The sequence below is a fragment of the Coloeus monedula genome (assembly GCF_965178545.1).
Source record: "Coloeus monedula genome assembly, chromosome: 2".
NCBI lineage: Eukaryota > Metazoa > Chordata > Aves > Passeriformes > Corvidae > Coloeus > Coloeus monedula.
The window spans coordinates 36007892-36030237 of NC_138782.1; the positions used below are offsets into that span (position 1 = coordinate 36007892).

The window sequence follows — 22346 nt, forward strand, 5'->3', positions numbered from 1 at the left end:
GAGCATCATTTTTACTGATGAGAATCAAAACTGTACAACCATTTAAAAACTGGAAACAGTCTCTATTATAGCTACAATGAAACAAAAACAATTTTTTAAAAAGTAAAAATTAATTAACCATGCACAGTTAACTATATTGGCATTCAGCAAGGATATTGCAGAGAAAAATCTTGAGACTGTTTAAAATACTTTGTGTTTCATGCTTCAATATCTACAGCAAACTGCCTTTAAGAACAGAAACTGGTAACAGTACAAGGTAGAGAGCTGCAAGAATTACACTCACCTATGTGTTACCTAAAAAGTATCTCGAATAAAGTTATTTAGCAAAGAGAACACCCCATACTCATCCTAGTTATATCAAGTTTAAGATTTTTATATGGTTCTGATCCTCGTTTACGGACAAGTATGGTTAAAAAGGTTATAATTATTCCAAAAAGCAGATCTTGGTAGAACTACAAAGTGAGTGGGACAGAGGAAGGGCTCAGAGGCCCTCCTCTCCCAGTGGGGTAGTTGCAGGAAAACAGCATCTAAATACATAGATCTCTGCTTAGAGTGCATGTGGAAAAAAAAAAAAAAGCAAAACAAAACAAAAACAAACAAACAAACCCCAAACCAAACAAACAAAACCCAAACAGTGTGTGACATTCACCTGACGGCAAGCAACTTTACAGTTCTACCTAAATCCATTCCTACACTGAGTGCAAGGTACAGCAATCTCTTAATTATTTGGGAATTAAAAGAAAAAAAATCTAGCTTCCATATAAGGATATAAGAAAGCTTGCACTGTCATTTTTTGTTCCTTTGGTCCACATGGAACTGCCTCTTTTACATTCATATAATTTGTTGGAATTTCAGGTTTTCTATTAATTAGACAGAATTAGAGTAGAACAACTACAATATGAAAGGCTTCTTTAGTTTCAAGTGGTTCATCAATCAAGACTTTACCTTAAACTACTATCCGCTAAGACAATTAGAAAAAAATTCTTTAAATTTCTTCTACTTTGTGTAGCAGATGTTCAACATAGTCTATTTAAATTTGTCTTTGTTGGAGGTGTGTTAAATTGCTCAAATAATTCAGACAATCTGCAAACAAGACTTCTGACAGGTTGTGAATAACACTCAGTTAATACCATAACTTCTGAGATTAATTTTCCAATCAATGCATTCATGCAACCATTAAAAAAAAAATTTTCAAAACCCCACAAAATAAACCAACAAGCAAAACCAACAACAACCAAAAAAAAAAAAAAATCACCTCCAACATACCACATGAACTCAATCTCTAGTGTATATTTCCAAAATTAACATCTGTTTGGTCTTGGTTCAACTGTAAAACCCAATGGCCATTAAACGAAATAACACAGTTCTTTTTCTGGATTTGAGCTGGGGGGAGGAGCGAAAAGACATGTTACCCTAACACTATAAATAATTTTCACTTTAAACAACAATTCTATTGCTATTTGGAACAATAGGTTTATTCCACTATGCTATTTATTCTTCTTGATAGAAGATATAACAACAGTAAATATTTTCCACAGTTATTTCTCTAAATCCCATGAGATCTGCATCATGTCCTGAATGGCAAAAATGGAAAGAGAGCGGCAGTTGAGTGAATCCCATCACAGTAAATCAAACACGCTCCATGAACTGTGTGAGTTTAGAAACAGTAACACTACATCAATTTTAGATACCAAGTAGTTACGAAAGGCATTTAAAAAGAAAAAAGAAAAAAAAAAAAAAAACAACACTGAGTGAAAAATCATTTGACAGTATTTCAGTGATACACTATTTACAGGACAACCTCATTACAGGAAAGCTCCATTACATCTGTTTTTTTACCACCATCTCATTACATCAAACTTCTTAAGTTATTACAGTTAAGCCACAACAATTTTGTACTTTGGTTCCCTCTCTACAAAATTGGAATGCTGTTCCATGTGAGCCATGTAAAGACTGCCATGGCAAACTGCATTACCTAACGTACCACACCGGAATGCAGAAGCCCAGAGGTAAGGCAATGGAGGTATGGCAACACAAGCACTAACTTAAACTGACAACATTTTGCTTTGTCTTTAAATAATGATTTAGCCATCGTGTTCTGCCATACATACTAGGTATATCCTCACCAAAACCAGACCTTACTCTTTCAAGTAAAGACAAAGTTAGCTGACACGTTAAATTTAAAACTGGGTCCTTTAAAAAGTTAGCATCTGTGTCAATTTTTCCTTCGTCCCTAATGATCTTTCAATAACATGGTAACAGAAACTCTTAAACCTTTTGATATGTTTAAATTAATTGAAATTCTGTGCACAGGTTATATATAAAGAAATTAGGTTGCAATTAAGCATAGTTATGAAAGATTCTTAAATCTAATTGTTGTGACTATTATAGACCACAGACAAGGTCAACTCTACAACTCAGAAAACTTTGGCTTTAAAGAAAAAATACCACATGAATTATATGCATAAAACTCATCTTTGTAATGATTCAGCCTTAATCACACTAAGCATGTTCATCCATGTATAAAAACATCTGTTTCCAAACTGATAAATTAAAAATATATCCCCCTCTGCAAATCATTAATTTAGTAAATACAGTAAAAGCATGTTAAGTAAAATTAAGGATACTAACTTTTACATAAATTTAAAAATACTCACTCTGCAAAACACTGTCCTCTGCAAATCCAAAATGTAAAAGTCATTTCAGCAATTACTGCAGAGTGGTTACACTAACTGCAGTAATGTCAAATATTTAATTTTTGCGTATCAGCAACAAGGTTCAGGTCACTGCATTTAAGGTTTTTAGTCAAAATTGCTTCCCTTTCATCTGTATGCATTATAAGGAAAAATGTTGATTTTATCTAAAAAGTGAGTTCATAAAGGAAGACAATGCATTTCTCTTCTAATCTGGCTACAGGTATAACTGGAGAACAGAAAGAAAGAAAAATTATTACCCTCACTGAGCCAGTGAACTGCAAAAATATCTTTGCAGCTGCATGTGGACACAGGCCATGAGCTGCTTGGTTCCTGCCACTGGATCTAAGATATTAAGTTACAACCATAAAGCCATCCATACAAAATAGATTCCCAGTCCTCTCTCGCCTGAGCAGAGACTCCACTCTAAGGAGACTGCTCTGCTGGGTCTCCACTTGTTCAAGTTCTGATGTCTCACAGGGATTGGAATCAGTACTTTAGTTCAGATAAGGAGAGCGCTTTTGCAGCAAATCTTCCCACCACCCTAGTTAATGCACTTTCATCTGCTGCTTGAAGCAGTCCCACTGTGCACAAACCTGGCTCCTTTCAGATGAAACTAAAAGCCACACAGTGTACTCCAGGAGCACTACCACTGCCAAAGGGGCACAGAAGCCAACAGAAGCCAGTCCAAATTAACACCCACTTCACTTTACAAATGCACTATATGTAGACAGGTGTCAAGCCCCCATCACCAATTATTTCATTCCCTGAATCTGCTCTTGCTGGGTTGCAATACTTGCCCAGGCACACCCAGTCACTGTGTTTCAGGGTCTCCTTTCCCCTGGGACCTGATGTTTCCCAAGCTTCTCAGGCACTGCTTCCCCCTAGGCTTCGTGTCTTCTATTGTCCAAAGTTCTCACCTCCAGCCTATAATCTCTGCTTGTTTGACCTTTCACACACAACAGCTTAATCTTCCACAGTATCATCTACTCTCACCACACTGAAACTGCTTCTCCTAAAGACTACTCAAAGCCCAAGTATGATCAGACTCAAAAAAACTTAATTCTGGCATTTTCTTAATTTTGAGTAAAACATTAATACTTTAATGGCTGCCTCATTTAAGCACACACAGAAAAACAGGGCTTTGAAGCCAACTGTGTAGCATCACATCTGATTCTTCAGTGCTCAACAGCAGGCTTAAAACCTTACAGACATATAGCCCTCAGCCCTCTATTACTGACATGGATACAGCACTAAGAATAACAATAAAGCAAACATCTTTTCACTGCATTTCACAGCCATTCATGGTGCCCTAACACAACCTGTCTTCCCTACCCTCTCTCTAGCAGAGTCTCAATTCAGAGAGAGATCCCCAGCTCTATTTTTAGTCCTCCTCTCTCATTTCTACATTGAGTTCACCTAACTCGCCTTTGTAATGGCCCATCTCATTAGACAGCTCCCCAAAACCATTTTTCATCCCAATACCTTCAAGTCATCCTCACACTCCTTGATTGCGCTATGAATCACAAAGAGAAGTTGGATTTTTTTCCCTTTCCTTGTACCACAAACCACACTGAGTGCCGAAGGGGACAATTTTTAAAGGTCCAGGGCTATAGTCACATGACCAAGTAGTTCGGCATAATAGAAAACAGATCAGTCAACCGAAGAAGCCCAGGCCCCTATGTTCCCAGCAGGAAGGGTTTAAAAGTTTTATTTCTAGATAAATTCAGTCTGGAGTCTCAGAAATTTATGTTGCACCACACACGTGACTCAGGGCTGTCCAAAGGACCCGTCACTGGGGCTGGAATTCATTCAGTGTCTGCCTGGAGAAGAGATCCCACACTCACCCTTCTCCAGGTGGAACGTGGCTTGTACCCATCAAAACCAGCCTATGAACTGAGCCAATGAGCACAGAGTGCTGGTGATCAAAGAATCCACTTTAAAACTGTAACAGAATGATTGCTTGTGGAAGCAAGACAGCTTTACCCAATCCCACGATGCTTCTTAGCACAGAGAATATTTAGCTGCCAGAGTAAGTGTCTACTGAGCATATTCCAATTCTCAGAATATAGATTAAAGTGGGATACTTTTTCTTGGCAACATTTAACAAATGCACTTAACAACTTTGATTTTCTTGCTCCAGTGCAAGGTGAGAGTAAAAGTTGTAATTACACAAAATGCATAACCGTGGAATGAAATGCTTACGAATTCTTAACATTGTGCAACACAACCATGCTTTTCCTTTTGTTTTCAGAAACAAACAAAAGAAACACTTTAACCCACCAACAACCAGAGTAAGTCAGACAAAGAAAATTAAGGACAATATAGGCGCAATTTTAAAAATTCCCTATAGCAAGAAGAAAAAAAAACCCAGCCATAAGTTCGAAGTTATTTATAAGGAAAAATGTATGTCATGAAATGTCTTTAATTAGAAAAGAAAACAATTACTAACAAAACTGACATCAAAATGTCAACTCAGTGGGCTTTTCTTCAATTCATAGATAGCAAAATAGGGTGAGAAGAAAAACCTTTATTTTACATTTCAGAATTTCAAATATTAAGTAAGACATTGAGTTTCATTGTACATTATCCTTTTCTGGATCCCAGTAATTAATATATGCATATCCAGTGCTCACAGAGTTGATAAGAGTTGTAATAAGAATGAGCAATATTACATGAAAGAACTGATGCCATGTAAAAGAAAATTATTTGAAGCATCCTAACCATTCAAATACATTTGAAAGAAATATATATGAATAATCAAAAAAGGAAATTAGTTCTCCAAATTGAGTAAACAACAACAAGGTGGAAAGGAAAACTAATTAAAAATTTTAAATAGTTCCTGTCATGTAAAATATAATTTGTTATAAATACACATATATACTCCAAAATAGGAAGTAGGCCTTAAGCTTAACATAGTTTAGCTCATTTTCATCTACAACACCTATAATGCATCCTGAAATACAATTTATGCAAGAATAGTAGAAGAATAATCAACTTTTTCTCTCATTGTCTTGCCTTATTTGACAATTAATGTCAATCTGCAATAACAAAGTTAATAATGATCTTTGTCTTCACACACTGCTATTGAAGCAAAGCATTTCTTTGTAAATTAAAGGGTTATTTTGTTCCCACTATTTCAGTCTACCCTTTTTGGGCTAGGATCACAGAAACTCATAAAGCTCAGAAACTCATGGCATAAATCACCCTAAAATCCAGATCACCTTCTCTCTGTGAGAGAGGTTATAATCTTTCAAAAATAATCATGCGTGCAACCACAACCTAAAGCAGAGCAGCATGAAGCATGGAAGATTTCATCCAAAGTTCATGACATGATATGAATGCCAGGTATTTCTAGAGGTTTCACAATCAAAGCTGAACATACAGCAACCTCCAAAAATTTTTAAATCCCATGGTGAAACACTTTAAAGAGACATCTCAAGAATTCACAGGAATTCAAACATAATAGAAAATCATACTTTATACTGGCTTATTGTTAGGAACATATTCTTTAATCATATGGCTTTCAGGTCTGCTAAGTAATTAGGTGCATGCTGAGCTTTATGCAAGTGTTATGTTGATTTTACTGGGACTACTTGCATTTGTAACACAAGCTGAGCCACACTGAATGGTTTTGACATCCAGGAAGTTTCACAGAAAGTATCACATCTACAGCAGCTTCCAGGCAACCTTCGACTGCACACCTCTATTACTGCCTCTGCCAGCTGCCACAACAGCTAGCTTAGTCTGACGCAGAGGCAACAGCAGCTGCAGCAACAAGGTTCAAGGTGAAGTGGGAATTACCAAGTCCAACCTCCTCTGCACTGTCAGTTACCCCTACAAACAGGGGCAGTGCTGAGGGTTACCTCTCTATACCAACAAAGCCTTAATGGCCACTAATTCCATACGGTCAGATTAGCTTGCTCCAGACCAGAAGACAAATCAAGAACATTCATCTGTGTAATACCATGTAATACCATTGCACACAGCGTATGAGACACCAGAAGCACTTTCCATTAAAAGGTAGAACTTACCCCTCTTCTGTACCCAGCCTTCCTTCACAATGGTAACATCGCTCATGATGACTCCACTCTGAACCCCAAACTCAAAAGAGTATTTCTTTGAGTTATCAGCTTGTCTGTTTGGCTTCTCTCCTGCAGCTCTTCACAATTTCTACTGATGAGTCAGACTGGAAGGAAATATTAGAGAAAGAATTTGAGTCTTTTCTGTTTTTCTCACTTGACAGCCAACAAAAAAGTCTTTGTTGATGTATTTCACTGACTGAGCTCATAATAAAAATCTGCCTTTATTTTTAATTAACTGTATAACACAATCATGTTTCTAGTCTTCGAGCACATTTTCTATGAACACTACAATACTACAAAGCAGCAGAACGTGTTAAAATTTAAGTCATACGGCACTTCTATAAAACGTGCACAGCAGAATTCTCTCGTACTAATGCACAGGATGCTGTTAAATGAAAGGCAGCAGCATGCTGGCACTGCTTCACAGGCCCAGCTCTGAACACACAGGAGCTTTCCCTGTTCCTACAATCATCAGAATCCATGCAATGGACAAGTGTCTCCTCTATTATGGCTACCTACAATCATATTAAGAGTGCAAGAAAATTGAATGAAAGGTTACATTCTTGCTACTTCCACTATAATTTCATTATAGACAATACAAATCCTGAACTTACAGGATTTTTTCAACAACAGCATCATCTCCAAGTACACAAACAGAAAAACAACTTCTTATAAGTACAAATTAACCAACAACACCCCCAATGTTCAGTTTATAACAAGAAGGAGTGCATATTCTCTCAAAGCTTTAAGCCAGGCAGAGACAGGAGTACTCTTTTCCCTACAAACCCCAGCCTGCAGGGCAGAGAAGGGAAGTTAGTCCTGGAACAGGACATACCACTGTCATAAGCCACAACACTTTATTTTGACCACCTCACTCCCAGAGTACCTAACAGCTGTGAAGAAGAGATAAATAGCAATCCAATCAAGTAGGAAGAGAAGCCAGAGGCCAGGAGATGTTTCCTTTAGCCAGCAAACTGCCTTTCCCCTCCAACCTTCAAAATAAAGAGAAGCATTCAAATAATGCTCATCCAGAAAAGCATGGGAAGCCAAGAAATGGGATTTCTCTGATGGTGCAGGAACACCCTTCTACAGCTCTATACACAAAAGCACATATGTACACAGTGGTGGCACAGAACAGGAGCCCACACACAACTTCAGTGCTATCAAATGCAGCCCATACACATCCATTTAGAACACTGACCAACAAATACAAACAGGAAACAAATATGACTGTGCTAGAAGCAATCTGTGCAACAAATGAATGAAGAAAGCACTGGGAAATCAGCTGTTTTAACACAATCAAGTACAAACCAAAAACTGAATCATTATAGACATACAGGTTATTTCTTATTTATCATTTGAAAAATGTGTATTTGCACGACACAGCAGCTAGATGGAAGGCTACTTCTGTATGGATGCAGTACATGCAAAATAAAACTTGGCAGGAGTATTTTTTTTCAAGTGGTACACAACAAAAATACAGTACAACCTGATTTTACAGAAACACTCTAGTGTGCTCACCTAAGTCTTGCTTTCACTAAACTATTCTTTTTCAAAAACACTCAGTAATTTGGCTGCATGAAAGTAAAAATCACAATGTTAAACTCACTAGAACTGTAAAGTTTAAGTAATATTTGCTACAGTGTCTTTGAGACATCCCCAGGGCACTGGCAGATATGGCAGTGAGACCTGCGCAGGTGACACACAACCTTTGGCACTGGCATCACACCCTGTCGTGTCCAGCAGGACACCACACACCTGTGTCTATAGAAACACACCCTGTTTAAGCTTTCATAAGAGTTAAAAGGAAATGTTATGTACAGCATTTTGGAAGGACATGAGACTGCTGTACTGATGTTAATTGATCTAACTTTAGGCGTCGTATTATACACAGGCCAGTACAGCAGAAATAACCAAAACACGCATCTCCACATCCTGCACCTTTACTAGTGTGAGAGTTAATTTCTGGGTCACATTATCAGAACTTTTGTTTGCATGCTTCAAATGAGATAAGCAAGTCTATCAGCTGTGCATGAAAAGAGATCTGACAGATTGAGACGCGCCTGAAAGCAGGCTGCTGTTCCGCCGTTCTGGATCACCGCAGCACAGCATCAGCTCTTATTACAAACATATAAATCTTTACAAAGCCCAGAGGTGGGTGTCAAACAGCTGTGACCTAGGAGCAGCTGTTCTGGGAAGGAAGTGTAAGCACATCAATTTCCAAATACCCAACTTCAGTTTTCTACAAGACTTTCATGGCATTCTTTAAGAAGCAATCACAGTTGAATTTTTTTTCCAGCTATAAAGGCACAAGCAGCAATGTAACACTCAGTATTTACCTTGGCCTGGCAATACATTTTACCCTTTTGGCAAATTTAATGTACTTTCCATTTCTGGTGTGCACTTGTCAACAGTGCAATGATTTATTCTTATTGGAAAAGACATAGCTATAAGAAATTAACTTCTGTACTAAGTAGCAATAATCTTGTCTGCCCACAGACTGATCAATCAGTCCACGATTTTTGAATGAATTCATGCTTGAAGCTCCCTATTTACCCACTGATTGCAATTAAGTTAGTGTTACGCAATCAAAATGTGATCTATGACCGACTTTTATGTCAGACAGTGCCTCAAACAACCTCAAGTGTATGTCTGTAGGCTTGCATCCCACCCATCACATGTACTGCTTTACTGAATTTTGAACAAAATCCCCAAAATACAAAAATCACATAATTATGGAGAAAAAATTAACTGCACTATCCCCAATTTAGTTTCACAGTATTACCAGAAACAACTTTAGAATTATCAACAGTTCTATGGTTGTATTGATTGCTCCATTAATGGATAATTAAAAGTCAAGCTGAATTATATAGGAAGCTGAAGGAGATAAATCAAAGTATTAAAAGACTAATGAAAATAAGGTTATATGTGCACACTACACTTTCAAGATGTCAATTGTAAGCATCTGTAATATTATCCCTCATTAAATGCCTTTGAGCCTTTCTAAAAGCTGAACTCTTTTACTCTAAAAGTCACTCAGCAAAGCTCCAGAAGAGCAGAATTTTGAGAACTACTTCTTATCATGACTAAAACTGGCCTTATAATGAGAAATACTCACAAAGAAACCTTCTTCCCTGAAGATGTAATAAAGAATAATTGTGTATAGATGTAAAGGAGCTGTCTGAAACACATGGGACAAGAACTCTCACATGAAAACAGCATTTCATCTATAGTTCAACTATTTCAAGAAAAGCTACAGAAATGTTTATTCTGCACATCTGGCATGGAACTTAAATACTTGGTAGCAATCAACTCTGCTCTCCCAAAGCACTTGAAGTTTCAGCAGCTGGTATGCAGTAATTTTTACAGTTTACCTTACTGCTATATAGAATGAACCCACAGAAATAGGAGAAAAACATGTAAGAACTGAAGTTGATGATGTTTTGCATTACAGCTGCTTCCTATAGGGAACACTTCGACTTGTTTTCATATTTTCTCCAGCAAATAGAGAACACATCAGATTGCCAGACTGCTTCCCCCCCCCCCCCTTTTTTTGTATCTTATCAAATTTGGAAGATATTTTTCCAACAGTATATTGTGTGTATTCTGCAGACAGTATCAGATAGTCATGTATATGCACAATACATAGGAGAACCCACTGTCAGCATACTTTACGATGCAGGTATAAAAATTTACTCCATTACAGTCAGTGATGTGAAGAATTTAGGGACACAGTTTAGCAGTAGACTTGGTGGTATTAGGTTAGTGTTGGAAAGATCTTTTCTATCCTAAATTATTCTATGATTCTATGTAAACACTTGCTGGGGGGTTTATCTCATTAAAAATGCACAACTTTTCCTTTTTTCTTCAGGAAGTTATTAAGGCACTTTCATAGTGTGTCATAGAACAATTCAGCACACTTCTAAAGAACCAGTACTATATTTTTAAGCTCCTAGCTGCAAAGGTTGCGAAGGCAACTTTCTGACTAAAGATTAAGCAGAGATCGTTACATGCAACAGAGTTCTAGATCCCTGTGCTAAGGCTCATAGTTTCCCTGAGCCATGGTAAAAACTAGCCAACACCTTCTTGGTTTTCATCTTGAACTTTAAGAATAACAGCAATATAGAGAAGAACCATCTTACTTCATGATGCTACCATATGGGAACTATAAGATCGACAATTAAAATGAGCAATGGACCATTCAGTAGGAAGATGGCTTTTCCCCAGCTTCTGTTTTTAAATTAAAGGAGGCTCTTGTGCCCATCACAGCAGTCAGCTACCTACAGACACTTGGTGAATAATAAGAAAGAATGAAATCCCTTCCAACCAGAAGAACTAAAAACTGTGGTTCAGGTCTACACTTAAAAACCACTATGTGCAAGTGAATTACCATTGAGATTCATAAGAACAGACAACACTCCCTTGGAATCTGGGCATCTTCCCATTCTCCCCGTGACAAGAGACAGCTGAGTAAAGAAGACAGCACCCATAAATTCAGTGTAAATTGTATGATTCAGTTTTCTGTTGTAAGAACTTTCATAAACACAGGCTTCTACTTTCAACAATTTTGGAGCTGAGAAAAAACAGATACTCTCACATTTACCAACTCAAGTTACCAGAGAGAATACCAACAGGATCAATTTCAGGGCTTCCAGAGATGATCCCCATAACTTCTTGTACCATTATCAACTGAGTGAATCATCCAACCTTGTTCTCTTAATAGATGAGTACTACCACTTTCCTTTTTTACAAGTAATCGTTTGTTTAGTAAAATGTTTAGGGAAAAAAGAACACTAAGTGAACCTTTCTGATTCCCTCTGCCTGACTCACTGAGATTCTTTGGTCCCCCGCGTAAGCAGAGCCAAATCTCATCATCTCTATCTCCTTATTTTTCAGAAAAGTAACTGAATCATTTTGTGCATGCACACAAAACACACATCACCAAAAAAGCACTTCTCAGTCATCCTCTAGTGACTTCCATCACACACGTTTGTTTCCTTGCTTTGGGGGCTTTTTTTTTTTTTTTTTTTTGTAGCAGATCAAGCTATTAAGAGTTCTTCTCAAATTTGACTCTTCCCAAACAAACAAGCATGTTGTAACTGTTTCCAATGCAGGTTGCACTCCCAGAACAAGGAATTCAAAACGTCAAGGCTCTAAACTAAAAACAGAGTTATCTTTAGGAATGGAAGCTGAGATCCAGGCTTTAATTATATGAAAAACACATGCATATCCTCCTCCCCTAGCAAAGTTGGCCAAACAATTAGAGGATATATTGCACATCATCAAAAATTTACACAAAAGACTGTGTGGCAGAACAGAGATTGCTACAAAACTCCCTAAATCAAATTAGAATATATTGCTAATGGAAGAATCCCATTCAGGTGAGTGCTTTAACTAAAAAACATGAAGTACTTATACAGGCCTTTATAAACGAAATATTCTGGAATTCTGGTTACACTGACTGATTTAAATACTATCACAACTTGGATTGAGGAAAAAGGAACCTCTAGGCAGATAGTATTTGTCCCACTCATTAGAGTCAATTAAAAATTTAAAAAAGAAATACAAAAACCCCCACAATATCAAACCAACACAGAAGATTAACTGATTTGACAAGACAAAGAAATTCAAAAATAGGATTATTAAAAGAAAATAGATCCAAAATTCAAAAAATAGTAAACATTATGTATACACAATTAAAATTCTGAAAGATACCTTAAATACTTCCTAAGTAGACATATTTACAGTTTTTAAAACAAATATTAAAAAATCCCAAGATCTCTCCATGACAAGCATTGCAAAAACTTTTTAAACTACATTTCATACTAAAAGCCTCGACGACTTTAAGAAAACTGTTATTAGAAATTTACTCATAACAACTCATAACAACTTTACTTCATAAGTTTTGATTTGGAATAGTGAGGGACACGATAGGAAAATGGCACTGCCTACACCTTGTGGCAAGGAAAACCAACACACTTTGGAAAACATAAATAGCTCTTTTTAATGCATGCATACCTGTATGCTTAATATTTGCAGTGTTCTATTTTTGCTTTCAGTATGTCAAAAAGCTTCACATAACTAATATATGCTCAGATAAGCCTAGTTAGAAGAATGCAGGCACACTAAAATATTGATATACAAGTTAGATGTTTTACTTAGATTCTGCAACTGAGTAAGTTTATCAGGAAAGAAACCATCATTCTGTATTCTATTTCCTATTATAATGACAAAGCAAGTTATTTTAAGGGACAAAGGTATAATTAAAGCAAGGTGAACAAAGCCACCCTTGCCTTTGTTTACCAAGGTATAAAGGAAGTTTCTAAATGTAACTAAATTGTTTCTTTAGAATCCCACGTGAAACATTAACAACCTATTGTTTTGCCTTGTGTTTATTGACAAAAATGCTTTCAATCCTTTTTGTCCCCCTCAAATCACATAAAACAATAGCTGAAAAGCAGACAGAAGCAGAGATACTAGAGTGCATGTCTGAAATGTAACCAAAGACTACATTTCAAGTAGAAAGATTAAGGGAGGGCTAAAATTACGCATTAAAAAAAGTTACTGAGACAATGAGCTTGAGAGAGTTTTGAGACTCAGAGGAAGTCAAATCAAGGATTAGCTGAGCTGAGTATCACAATTATGATAATGTTACTTAACCCTTCAAAACACATGTAATAAGTTTAATTTGCCAAGGATTAATGCAGGAATACTAATTCTTGCCTTTTAGAGACAAAGTTCCGTTGCTCCTTAAAAACACAGTTTAGAAATTACTCAAACAATGAAGAAAAAATAAACATAAGCTCCACATTTTTAAAACAAACTAGAATTAGTTTTCTATGCCTAGAAGACTCAGGGAAAAAACTAACCTAATTTTCAAAAGTTCAAAGAATCTGGAAATTCCTAGTCATTCTGAGATGAGAGATTTTAAAAGATACCTTTCAAGAGATACAAATCAAAGTTTCATTAAACTCATGTATTTAATTATTTCTGTGATGGTAATTCTTCTGCAGCATAGCTCTGTATTGTGCATAAAAGACCAAGCACACCACTGAATAAAAACCAGAAATATGTGAACTCATGAGTAACAAGAAAGTACTGAAAAAAAAAAAGCATTATCAAACTATTAATATAAAAGATGAGGAAAGTTCAGTGACATGCCTACCAAATAACTTTCTTTTAAACTGTTACATAGTAGGTTTTATTTATTATGTCTACATTGAACAAATCAAATTCTGAATTGTCTTGTTAATAAGAATGAACTTTGTGATTCCTTTCTACAGAGCAACCAAACACTGCAGAACCTGCTGTCAAATCCTGACACTGCAACATGACTAGAACATAATCAACTTCTAACCCAAAACCTTTGGACTTTCTTGTTCACACTCAAAAAGCATTATTCTCATCAACTTGAGATCTGAATTTCCTAAGGACAGAAGGAATTCTCTACAACCCTAACTTATGCACAGATGCAGAGCTCACCAGGTGAAGGTCCTCAGCAAATGTTATATGAAAAGCCAGATTACATGAAACTCTCACGTACAACCTTAATGCTGTCTCAACATGTATTAAAACATTTAGAAAAGGATATAATAATTTCAGTAAAAGCTCATGAGGCAAGCTGCACCAATTACATATCTCAAGAAACACACTTAATGCTTAGGGAAAAAAAATAAGTGTATGTTGGTAGAAATTGTTTTGCAAGATTGCTGAGACTGATCTGAGAAGCAGTGCATTTATTCTGTGGTGTTAAACCAGCTGTACAAGAAGTTCTTGACTCTTGGGCACTGACATTCCACACCTACAAAAAGGCAGTGCTCAGATCTTCATTGATCAAAAGGAGGCAGGGTCTTCAGCTCTGCTCCTGCTATAGGAGGCATTCAAACAACTGTGTCACGTGGACAACACAGGGAAGTTTGGCAAACCATGCTGTGAAGTGATTCAGACATGCACATGAAATATTGAGGTCCCAGTTGCATTCTTAAGGGAATCTAAAAATCACTACTGCTCTTTAGTCAGGATATTACAGAAAAAAAAAAATCACAGGGCAACAATGTGTTCTTAATGCTATTTTTGATCAGTGTGACTCACACTTAGACAGTCACATAGAAATAGGTGGAAAAAGAAGATTGGTCAAGATGGGTTAAACATATATTATTTATCCTAAACATAATAAGTGTTGACACGAATAGTATCAAAAATGAAAGAAACATTTAAATTGAGCAAAAGTAAGCACTTTCACATGCACAAGCCAAATATGTTTACTCTCCTTGACTGCAACATTTAATGTTATTAAATCTTGGGGGATTTTTTTGGAACTATGAACTTTGCTACATCTTCCTACTACACCTGAACAACATCTTTGAATAATAAAGGCAAAAACAATCTGCTTAAAATCCTTGGCATGCATCAAAACTACCTGACGCCCATACTTAAAATTGATCTAGAGTCATGGAACAAGGACAAAACACCAAATAATCACCTACTGTACCCTTGCATTTTTTGCAGTTTTTTTTTATTAGTACATATTAGTGATTTGCCTAAATAAGTTTCATTTATAAACTCTTCTCCTTAAACAGGGAGTCCAGAATGTTGTTCATACAATTACCCAAGGTAAACACATAAACCACAGTTCTAAAAATGAATTTTTATGCTAAGTAAAAAACCAAAAAGTTAAATTTCACATTCAATATTTTGTTATTTGCTGGTAGGTTTTGGGTTGGGTTGGGACTTTTGGGGGGGGTTGGTGTTGGTTTTGGGGGTTTTTGTTGTTGTTTCCCTGTCTTTAATAGATTACTTTTTAAGCACCCTGAATCAGTTTTTCCAGCTATTGTGTAACTTATCTTTAGAAAGTAATCTTTTCTATACCACAACAACTTGTTGCAAAGAAGAGTAACTAGTGCAACACATTTATTTACCAAGGACACCCTGTGATCCTGAGGAAGTCTCTTCTGTACAGCAAAAAGAAAACATATTGGTCAACAAGCAAGTTTCTCACTGAAACCACACCTTTCCTCGCAAGCAATGCAAAACTTCCTGAGCTACATATTGTGCTAGAAAGCACCCCTGCCCCTTCCATGGTATTCTTATTAGGCCTATTGTAACAGAATGAGAATCCAAGATAAACAAATTAATCTAATATTCTAGAATAATTTGAAAGGGCACTTAAGTTGGCAACCTTTTCTTATAAAAGACAGTACTTCAACAAGAAGCGAGTTGTAAATTTCATACAAATACTGAAAATAAAAGCAACCTTTTGACCTTAAAACTCATGGATGCACACATTTAACTATTTCCCTCTTTTTGAATCACTACTGTAGTTCACAAGGGGAGTATTGCACATTTTGAACAGAACGTTTATTTTATTAGTTGGAAAAAAACAACAGAGGACTTTTGTTATATACATGACCAAAACCGCTACAAAACATGCATTTATAGTATGGTGCATTCCTTTCATAGGACATCAATTCATTTATGCATTATCCATGTCAAAATGAAAGTATGGTACAATGAAGTTTTCAGTCAGTATATGTCCACGGCCTTCCACTCTCCAATGTGGACTAAAATTAGTAGCATGCCCAAGCCATAAAAGACACCAAATACTGGGTCTCTGTTTCAAAACTGAAGGAAAGCTAGGCTACTATGTTGCCTCCACAGCACCTGTTGCATTAACAGCACAAAATGAAACTGCAAGCAAACAGTTACAAGAAACTGTATCATCTTCATACTCAGAACAGCGCAGAAATTTCAAATGCATTTTAACACAAACCACTTTAGTAATGGTTCATAACTTCCAAAACAATTGAGTATTTAAAAGTTATTTAGCAAATAATACTGCTTGGGAGTAGAAATTATTATTCAATAGGTCTCCTTAAACTGGGAAAATGTGAAAGAACACACAATCACTTGGTGTTAGGCAAATTCCATGTAATCTGAAGGATCTTTTGGTTATAATAGAAACTTCAGATACATGCTGTTGCAAAATGCAGTAGGAAGTCAAGATACGGTTTCTGGTTAGTATCTTGCAAACACAAGCTTGCATTACAAACAACTGCAGAGCTCTAGTAAGTGGTTTTGAGTCAAGCTTAAAAACCACACCAGAGTATTCTCCCTTTCACAAAGCATTTGTTACAGTATCAAAAAGTCAACAATTCCTAGTGCATATCAATGCTATCCAAGCCTTATAACTGTATCTACTTCAACTGGGGCCAAGGTAAAACAAGTACCTGTCTGAATTCTCACCTACTTCCCTAGAATTGCAGAATTTTGCTTAAAAACACATCACCTGCCCCCAAAATGCAGAACAAATGAGTGAGTAAAACACTCAAATACTACTTCCTGTGAACCAATTTATGAAACTGACTACTGAATCCATTCAAACCTAGTTAGAGTAATGCACCATAGAAAAAACTGCCTTAAACAAGACAGTCTTGTTAATACTATCTGTGTATACACACACACCATACACTCACATCAGACTAAAAAAATGAGCTATTCAAACAATACATGTAACCTTCTAGGAAACAGAGACATCTTATCTCTGAACTTTTTCTTCGGCCCTTATTTGAACTTGACTTACTGGTTGCATCCAACCAAAATATATCCACAAGGACTACAATTAGTAATCCAATCCAATTAAAGATATTGGGGTCGATTTATAGGTTCCTACCAAAAAAAAAAAAAAAATAAAAACCAAAACCAAACAGTCCTACAAACTTAATATGCTTACTTTAAAAGCCAAAATAAGCTTCCTTCTCTACCTCATATACACTCTTTCCATATTCCTGTAAACAAGCAGATCTTGCCTATAGAGCAGCTAACAGAAATATGCTTAAAATGTTACCTGTCATAAGTTAAAGTCTACTTATCTGCATGCTTCTTGCTTTGAGAAATAAAGACATCTATGTGCAAAGTGCGGGGAACCATGTTTGCCTGTTAGCAAAGTTTTAGCAAGATCTAAACAAACATTAGCAGAAGAGACTACTCTATGTTTCTTCAGTACCGAAAAAAGTTGGCAGTGCAGGTATCTGGCACATCATAATTTTTGTAATAAAACTCTTAATCAGAGACTGGGACACGTCTTCATATAAATTATGAGATGATATATGAGATATATGAGATATATACAAGGAGCCAGTCAACTAATAACTAGTGGCAGTAATTAAAGAAAAAAAAACTCGAATAAAGGTCAAGAGAGATTAAATTGTTTATCCTTTTAAGCTGCAGGGAAACAAGATTTCTTTTTTTTACGTTTAATCAACGTATCATGGGAGAACGTGAAACAGTCCTGGCTATTTCACGCCTCTTGGATTCCCATCCAGAAGTAAACTAAGAAGCGGTGCCCATACAAAGCAACCCCGCAGCCTATAAGCCCGGTAGTGCTCGTTACATCACGATCATTTGCATTTAAACTACAATATATAGCGGTGCGATCTCGCTGCCGAGGGGCGTCGCGCTGACCCCCTGCCAGGCAGGGCCCCCCGCCGCTCGCACCGTTCTGGGGGCGGGGGGTCCCCGCACAGGCACCCCCGGCGGGGCAGCGCGGGCACGCCCGGCCTTCCCCGCCCCGCGGCGGCACCTGCCGGGACCCCGCCCGGGCAGACCCCGCCGCAGGCCCGGCCCGGGGCAGCCGCCGGTCACCCGGGGCAGCCGGCTGCGCATCAACTTTTGCATGTGGGCCGCAGCCTCCATGATGGCCGGGGCGGGCGGGGGCGAGCGGGGGGGCCGGTTTGTTTACTTGCAGCCAGAGCCGGCGACGGCGGCAGCAGCAGCAGCAGCATCATCCCTTGTGCGAGGCGCTGCCACCGGCGGCCCGGCGGGCGCGGAGCTATTCTTAGCGCAGGGGCTGCACGGGCGCACACGCACACACACGGACACGCTCGCGCACACGCACAGAAGTTCCCAGCGGATAAAATCCCGCGCTAGTCCCGGCACTGGCGCCCGCCGCACGGACACGGAGAGGGGGAGGCGGGGAGGGGCCGCCGCCGCGTGGGAACCGCCGGCCCCGCGCACCCAGCGCCCCCGGGGCGCGCGCCCTGCCCTGCCCTGCCCCTGCCGCCCCCCCTTCCCCGTTACATAACCTCTCCCCGCCGAAACGCCCCCGCCCCGCCCTTCCCCACCCCGGCCCCGCACCCCCGGCGGGGCGACCCCCGCCCCTCCGCCCCGCTCCCGCCCCGCCGCCGGGGCTAGGCCACGGGCGCCCCCGCCCCGCGCTCCCCGCCGCCCCGGCCCCGCCGCGCCGCCGCCCCGCCGCCCCGCATCCCCTCCCCGAGCGCCCCCGCCGCCGCCCGAGCGCCCCTGCCGCCGCCCGGCCCCTCCCGCCCCGTACCTGCAGAGGCGGCGGCGCCGCGGGCGCTGCTGTGGAGCCCGAGGGCGGCGGCGGCTTCGGGGGGAGAAGGGGAGGGAGGGCGCCGCTGCCTCCTCCCCTGTCCCCCCGCCGGGCTCGGCGGTCCCTGGCGGCCGGTGTCTCCGCGGGGGCGGGAGGAGGCGGCTCCGGCCCCAGGGCGCTGGCGGCGGCGGCTACATGGAGCTGCGCGCCCCGCTACGCAGGGAGGCGCCCGGGCGGGCAGCGCGGCCGCAGCATCGATGCGCGGGGTCAGGAGGGCGGCGGCGGCGGCGGCTCCCCCCCGGCGCACTCACCCCGGAGCCGCCCGGGCCCCGCTCTCGGCTCCTCCCGCCGCCTCCGCCGGGCTCGTTATTGACTTTCAGGAAAACTCCCGACGTCACCGGCTCCCCCCGAGTGTCTCCCCCTCCGCGGCGGCGGCGGCGGCGGCGGCGGCATCCCCGGCTCTCGCGAGAAGCGCGGCGGGGACGGGGGGGCCGCCAGACAGCGCGGGGGGAGCCAGACAGAGGGGGGCGGCTGAGGTGAGGGTGGGGGGGGCGGGCGGCAGGGAGGGAGGAGGAGGAGGGAGCGGCGGAGGGAGGAGGGAGGACGGGGGAGGCGAGGCGAGGCGAGGCAGCCCGTCCGTCCGCCCGCCCGGCTGGCAGGCAGGGGCGGGAGCCGAGCAGAGCGGCGTGTCCCGTCCCGCCGCGGGGCCGCGGGTGGGAGCGGGAGGATGGATGGATGGATGGATGCAGGCAGGCAGCGGCGTTCGCCGGCGCTGCGCCGCACCGCGCCTGGGTCTCTCCTTTCGGCATCGCGGCCCCTCGCCAGCCCCGCGTGCGTGTCCCGGGGTTTGTCCCCTTTGTTCTCGCACTCTGCAGTTACACAGCCCCCCGCCCCCAGCTCGCCCTGGTACCCGGAGTGGTCCACTTGTCTCTGCAAACTCCTCCAGGAACAGAACTACCAGTTACGCCGCAGGAAGCAGTAATTCATCCCTCGCTGAAGTGTTTAGTGGATGCGCCAGCCTTAGTACTGCTAATTGTCTGCAGGCTTCGCCTTACCCCAACGGGTAAACACCTAGAGAAAGCGTACACCGGCGCTCCCGAGCGTCTGCCTCTTCCCGTTGCCACAAGCATTGTCGGAGCGGAGCACTGCAGGGTGCTGAGCACGGCGGTCCCCCGGCTCGGCAGTGCTGCCTCTGGCGCTGCGCAGGCCGGGGATGCCTGGCCTGCTGCGCCCTGCCGCAGCCACCGCCGAGCCTGCTCCTGCAACCCCAAGCAGTGCCTGAGGTTCATAGGTACGGTGCTTTCGACGCTTTGTTCACGGCTAAGTGGCTGTGTGTATGTGGGTACTTACAGGAGTTCAGTGCACATAAAGATGTCTTCTATCGTTTATGGTTTCAATAATACGCACAAATTAATTTTCTCTATAAATGCATCTATTATACACGCAGTTCGCACTGACTTATGTCAGAACCTGTTATTGCAAAGGAGAAATAGATATTTTGGATTGCTTAAAATGTTATTTGCTCTGATTCATCAGTGCAGAATTTTTTTCTAAAAACACACATTCATTAAAATTACATTACAAAAAAATGTTTCTCTAGCATTAACTTCACCTTTATTTTCTAAGGTTTCCTCTCGTATCCCACCTTCTACAACTCTTTGAAACATCAGACTTCCTATTCTGTGTGCCACTACAGGGCTTCAGAGAGATTTTTTGAGAATCTAAATAATCATATGAGTTGGCACAGGACTGGAAATTTGCCTCCGGGGGCACTGAATCCTTTCCCTGCTGCGGCAAGCAACCACACCAATAATCCCATTCATAAATATGCTGAGTTTCCTCTTAGAACTATGAAGTTTGTTTGCTGCACTGTTCTCACTAGCAGGCTACAGCCTAAGCTCACCGTTCCCCTAACTGAAGAAAAACAAAATTTATACTGTATTTGATCAATGCATCTTTTTGAAAAAGAAGTTAAAAAGGACCTTGCCAGGCATTACTTCCTTTCCCAGAATTTACTGTTCGGTCTTCCTCTTTCTCAGAAACACTTTAGTAAAGTGAGCATCTTATTAACCATCAATATTCACAGAGAACCATAGTATCAATTATTAAAATATGTTTATTCACTAATGTCTCCTTTGATCATTGCCACTGTGCTGCTCCTGAAAAACTGAAGGTGTAGTTCTTGGAATGTGCCTTGTGTTTGCTGCAATTCCTCTGAAGGGCTCAGAACCTAAGGCAGCATGAAATCTGCATGGGCAGTAGCTGATAGACTGCCAATCAACTGTTCAGGTGCCAAATGCTGAGTGTGAAATCCGGGCCCACAGAAAGTCCTGGTGTTTGATATCACTCAGGTCATTCCTGCTATATGTTAATCCCTGCCACTCACAGTTGCAAATTTCTTATTAATAAAGTATATTTGTGTGGTTGGTCACCCTAATTGATATCTTCAAATCTTAAAAAGCCAGCTATGAAATACTTCCTGTATGAGGACAGTAAGTTTGCTTACGTTTATAAATAGATACTTGGTGTAAATCACCTTGGAAAAATCAAACCTAAAAGCACATTTATACACTTTTTAAAAGAAAAAAACCCTTGCACCATGCCAAGAAAAAAAGATTAGATAACATTTACCTACAAGGAGAGATAGTCTTCTATACTTGTATTTTTATACAAATTGCTGAAAATGAAACTGTGGGCTGAAATGTCATTTTGATCTGGAGTTTAAACATGTATTTTTCAGCAACACCCGATTAGTATAATTTTGTTCTATCTGCGTAATATAGACAACCATTCATGGGTAAATAATTTTTTTAATTCAGCATGACTTTGAAATCAGATTCACTATCATCTTACTCCTTATAAATCAAATATCAGTTCTCTGTTTGGAAATCCATGGTTTCTAGCTACTCCTAAGTTTTTGATCCTGCTCAGCTTTATATATTGACCTCAGTGTGCTGAATCTAAATGACACTTTTTGTATGGACTATTAGAAGTACTATATAAATAAGTGCTGCTATGCAATGATTTTTTTTCTCTCTCTAGAACAGATAATAATTTTGTTCCATAGTACCGTACTTCAAGGCTTCAAAATGATTTCTTGTAAAGAGTTAATCACTGTAAATTGGGCAGAAATGACCCCTTGATTAATAACCAAACAGAGGTATACCTCTTTCAGAAATAAAATGGCTGTGATGTACATACTGTGAACATAATGAGGTTGTAAGTTCTGCAGAAATGACA

General features: G+C 40.3%; 1 protein-coding gene across 2 annotated transcripts in view; it reads right to left on the reverse strand.

The window, feature by feature from the left end:
• The window catches only part of AKT3 (AKT serine/threonine kinase 3), a 150422-nt gene extending 130815 nt beyond the window's left edge, over positions 1 to 19607 (reverse strand). The window contains exons 1-2 of one of the 2 annotated variants that reach the window (XM_082302505.1): positions 19107 to 19607; positions 6728 to 6882 (exon numbers count right to left, since the gene is read on the reverse strand). In XM_082302505.1, the coding sequence (XP_082158631.1) occupies positions 6728 to 6773 (46 nt within the window). In that variant the 5' untranslated portion in view covers positions 6774 to 6882; positions 19107 to 19607. The remainder of the gene's footprint in view (positions 1 to 6727; positions 6883 to 19106) is intronic. The other variant, XM_082302506.1, reaches the window with a different exon arrangement.
• Between the last annotated feature and the right edge of the window lie 2739 nt (positions 19608 to 22346).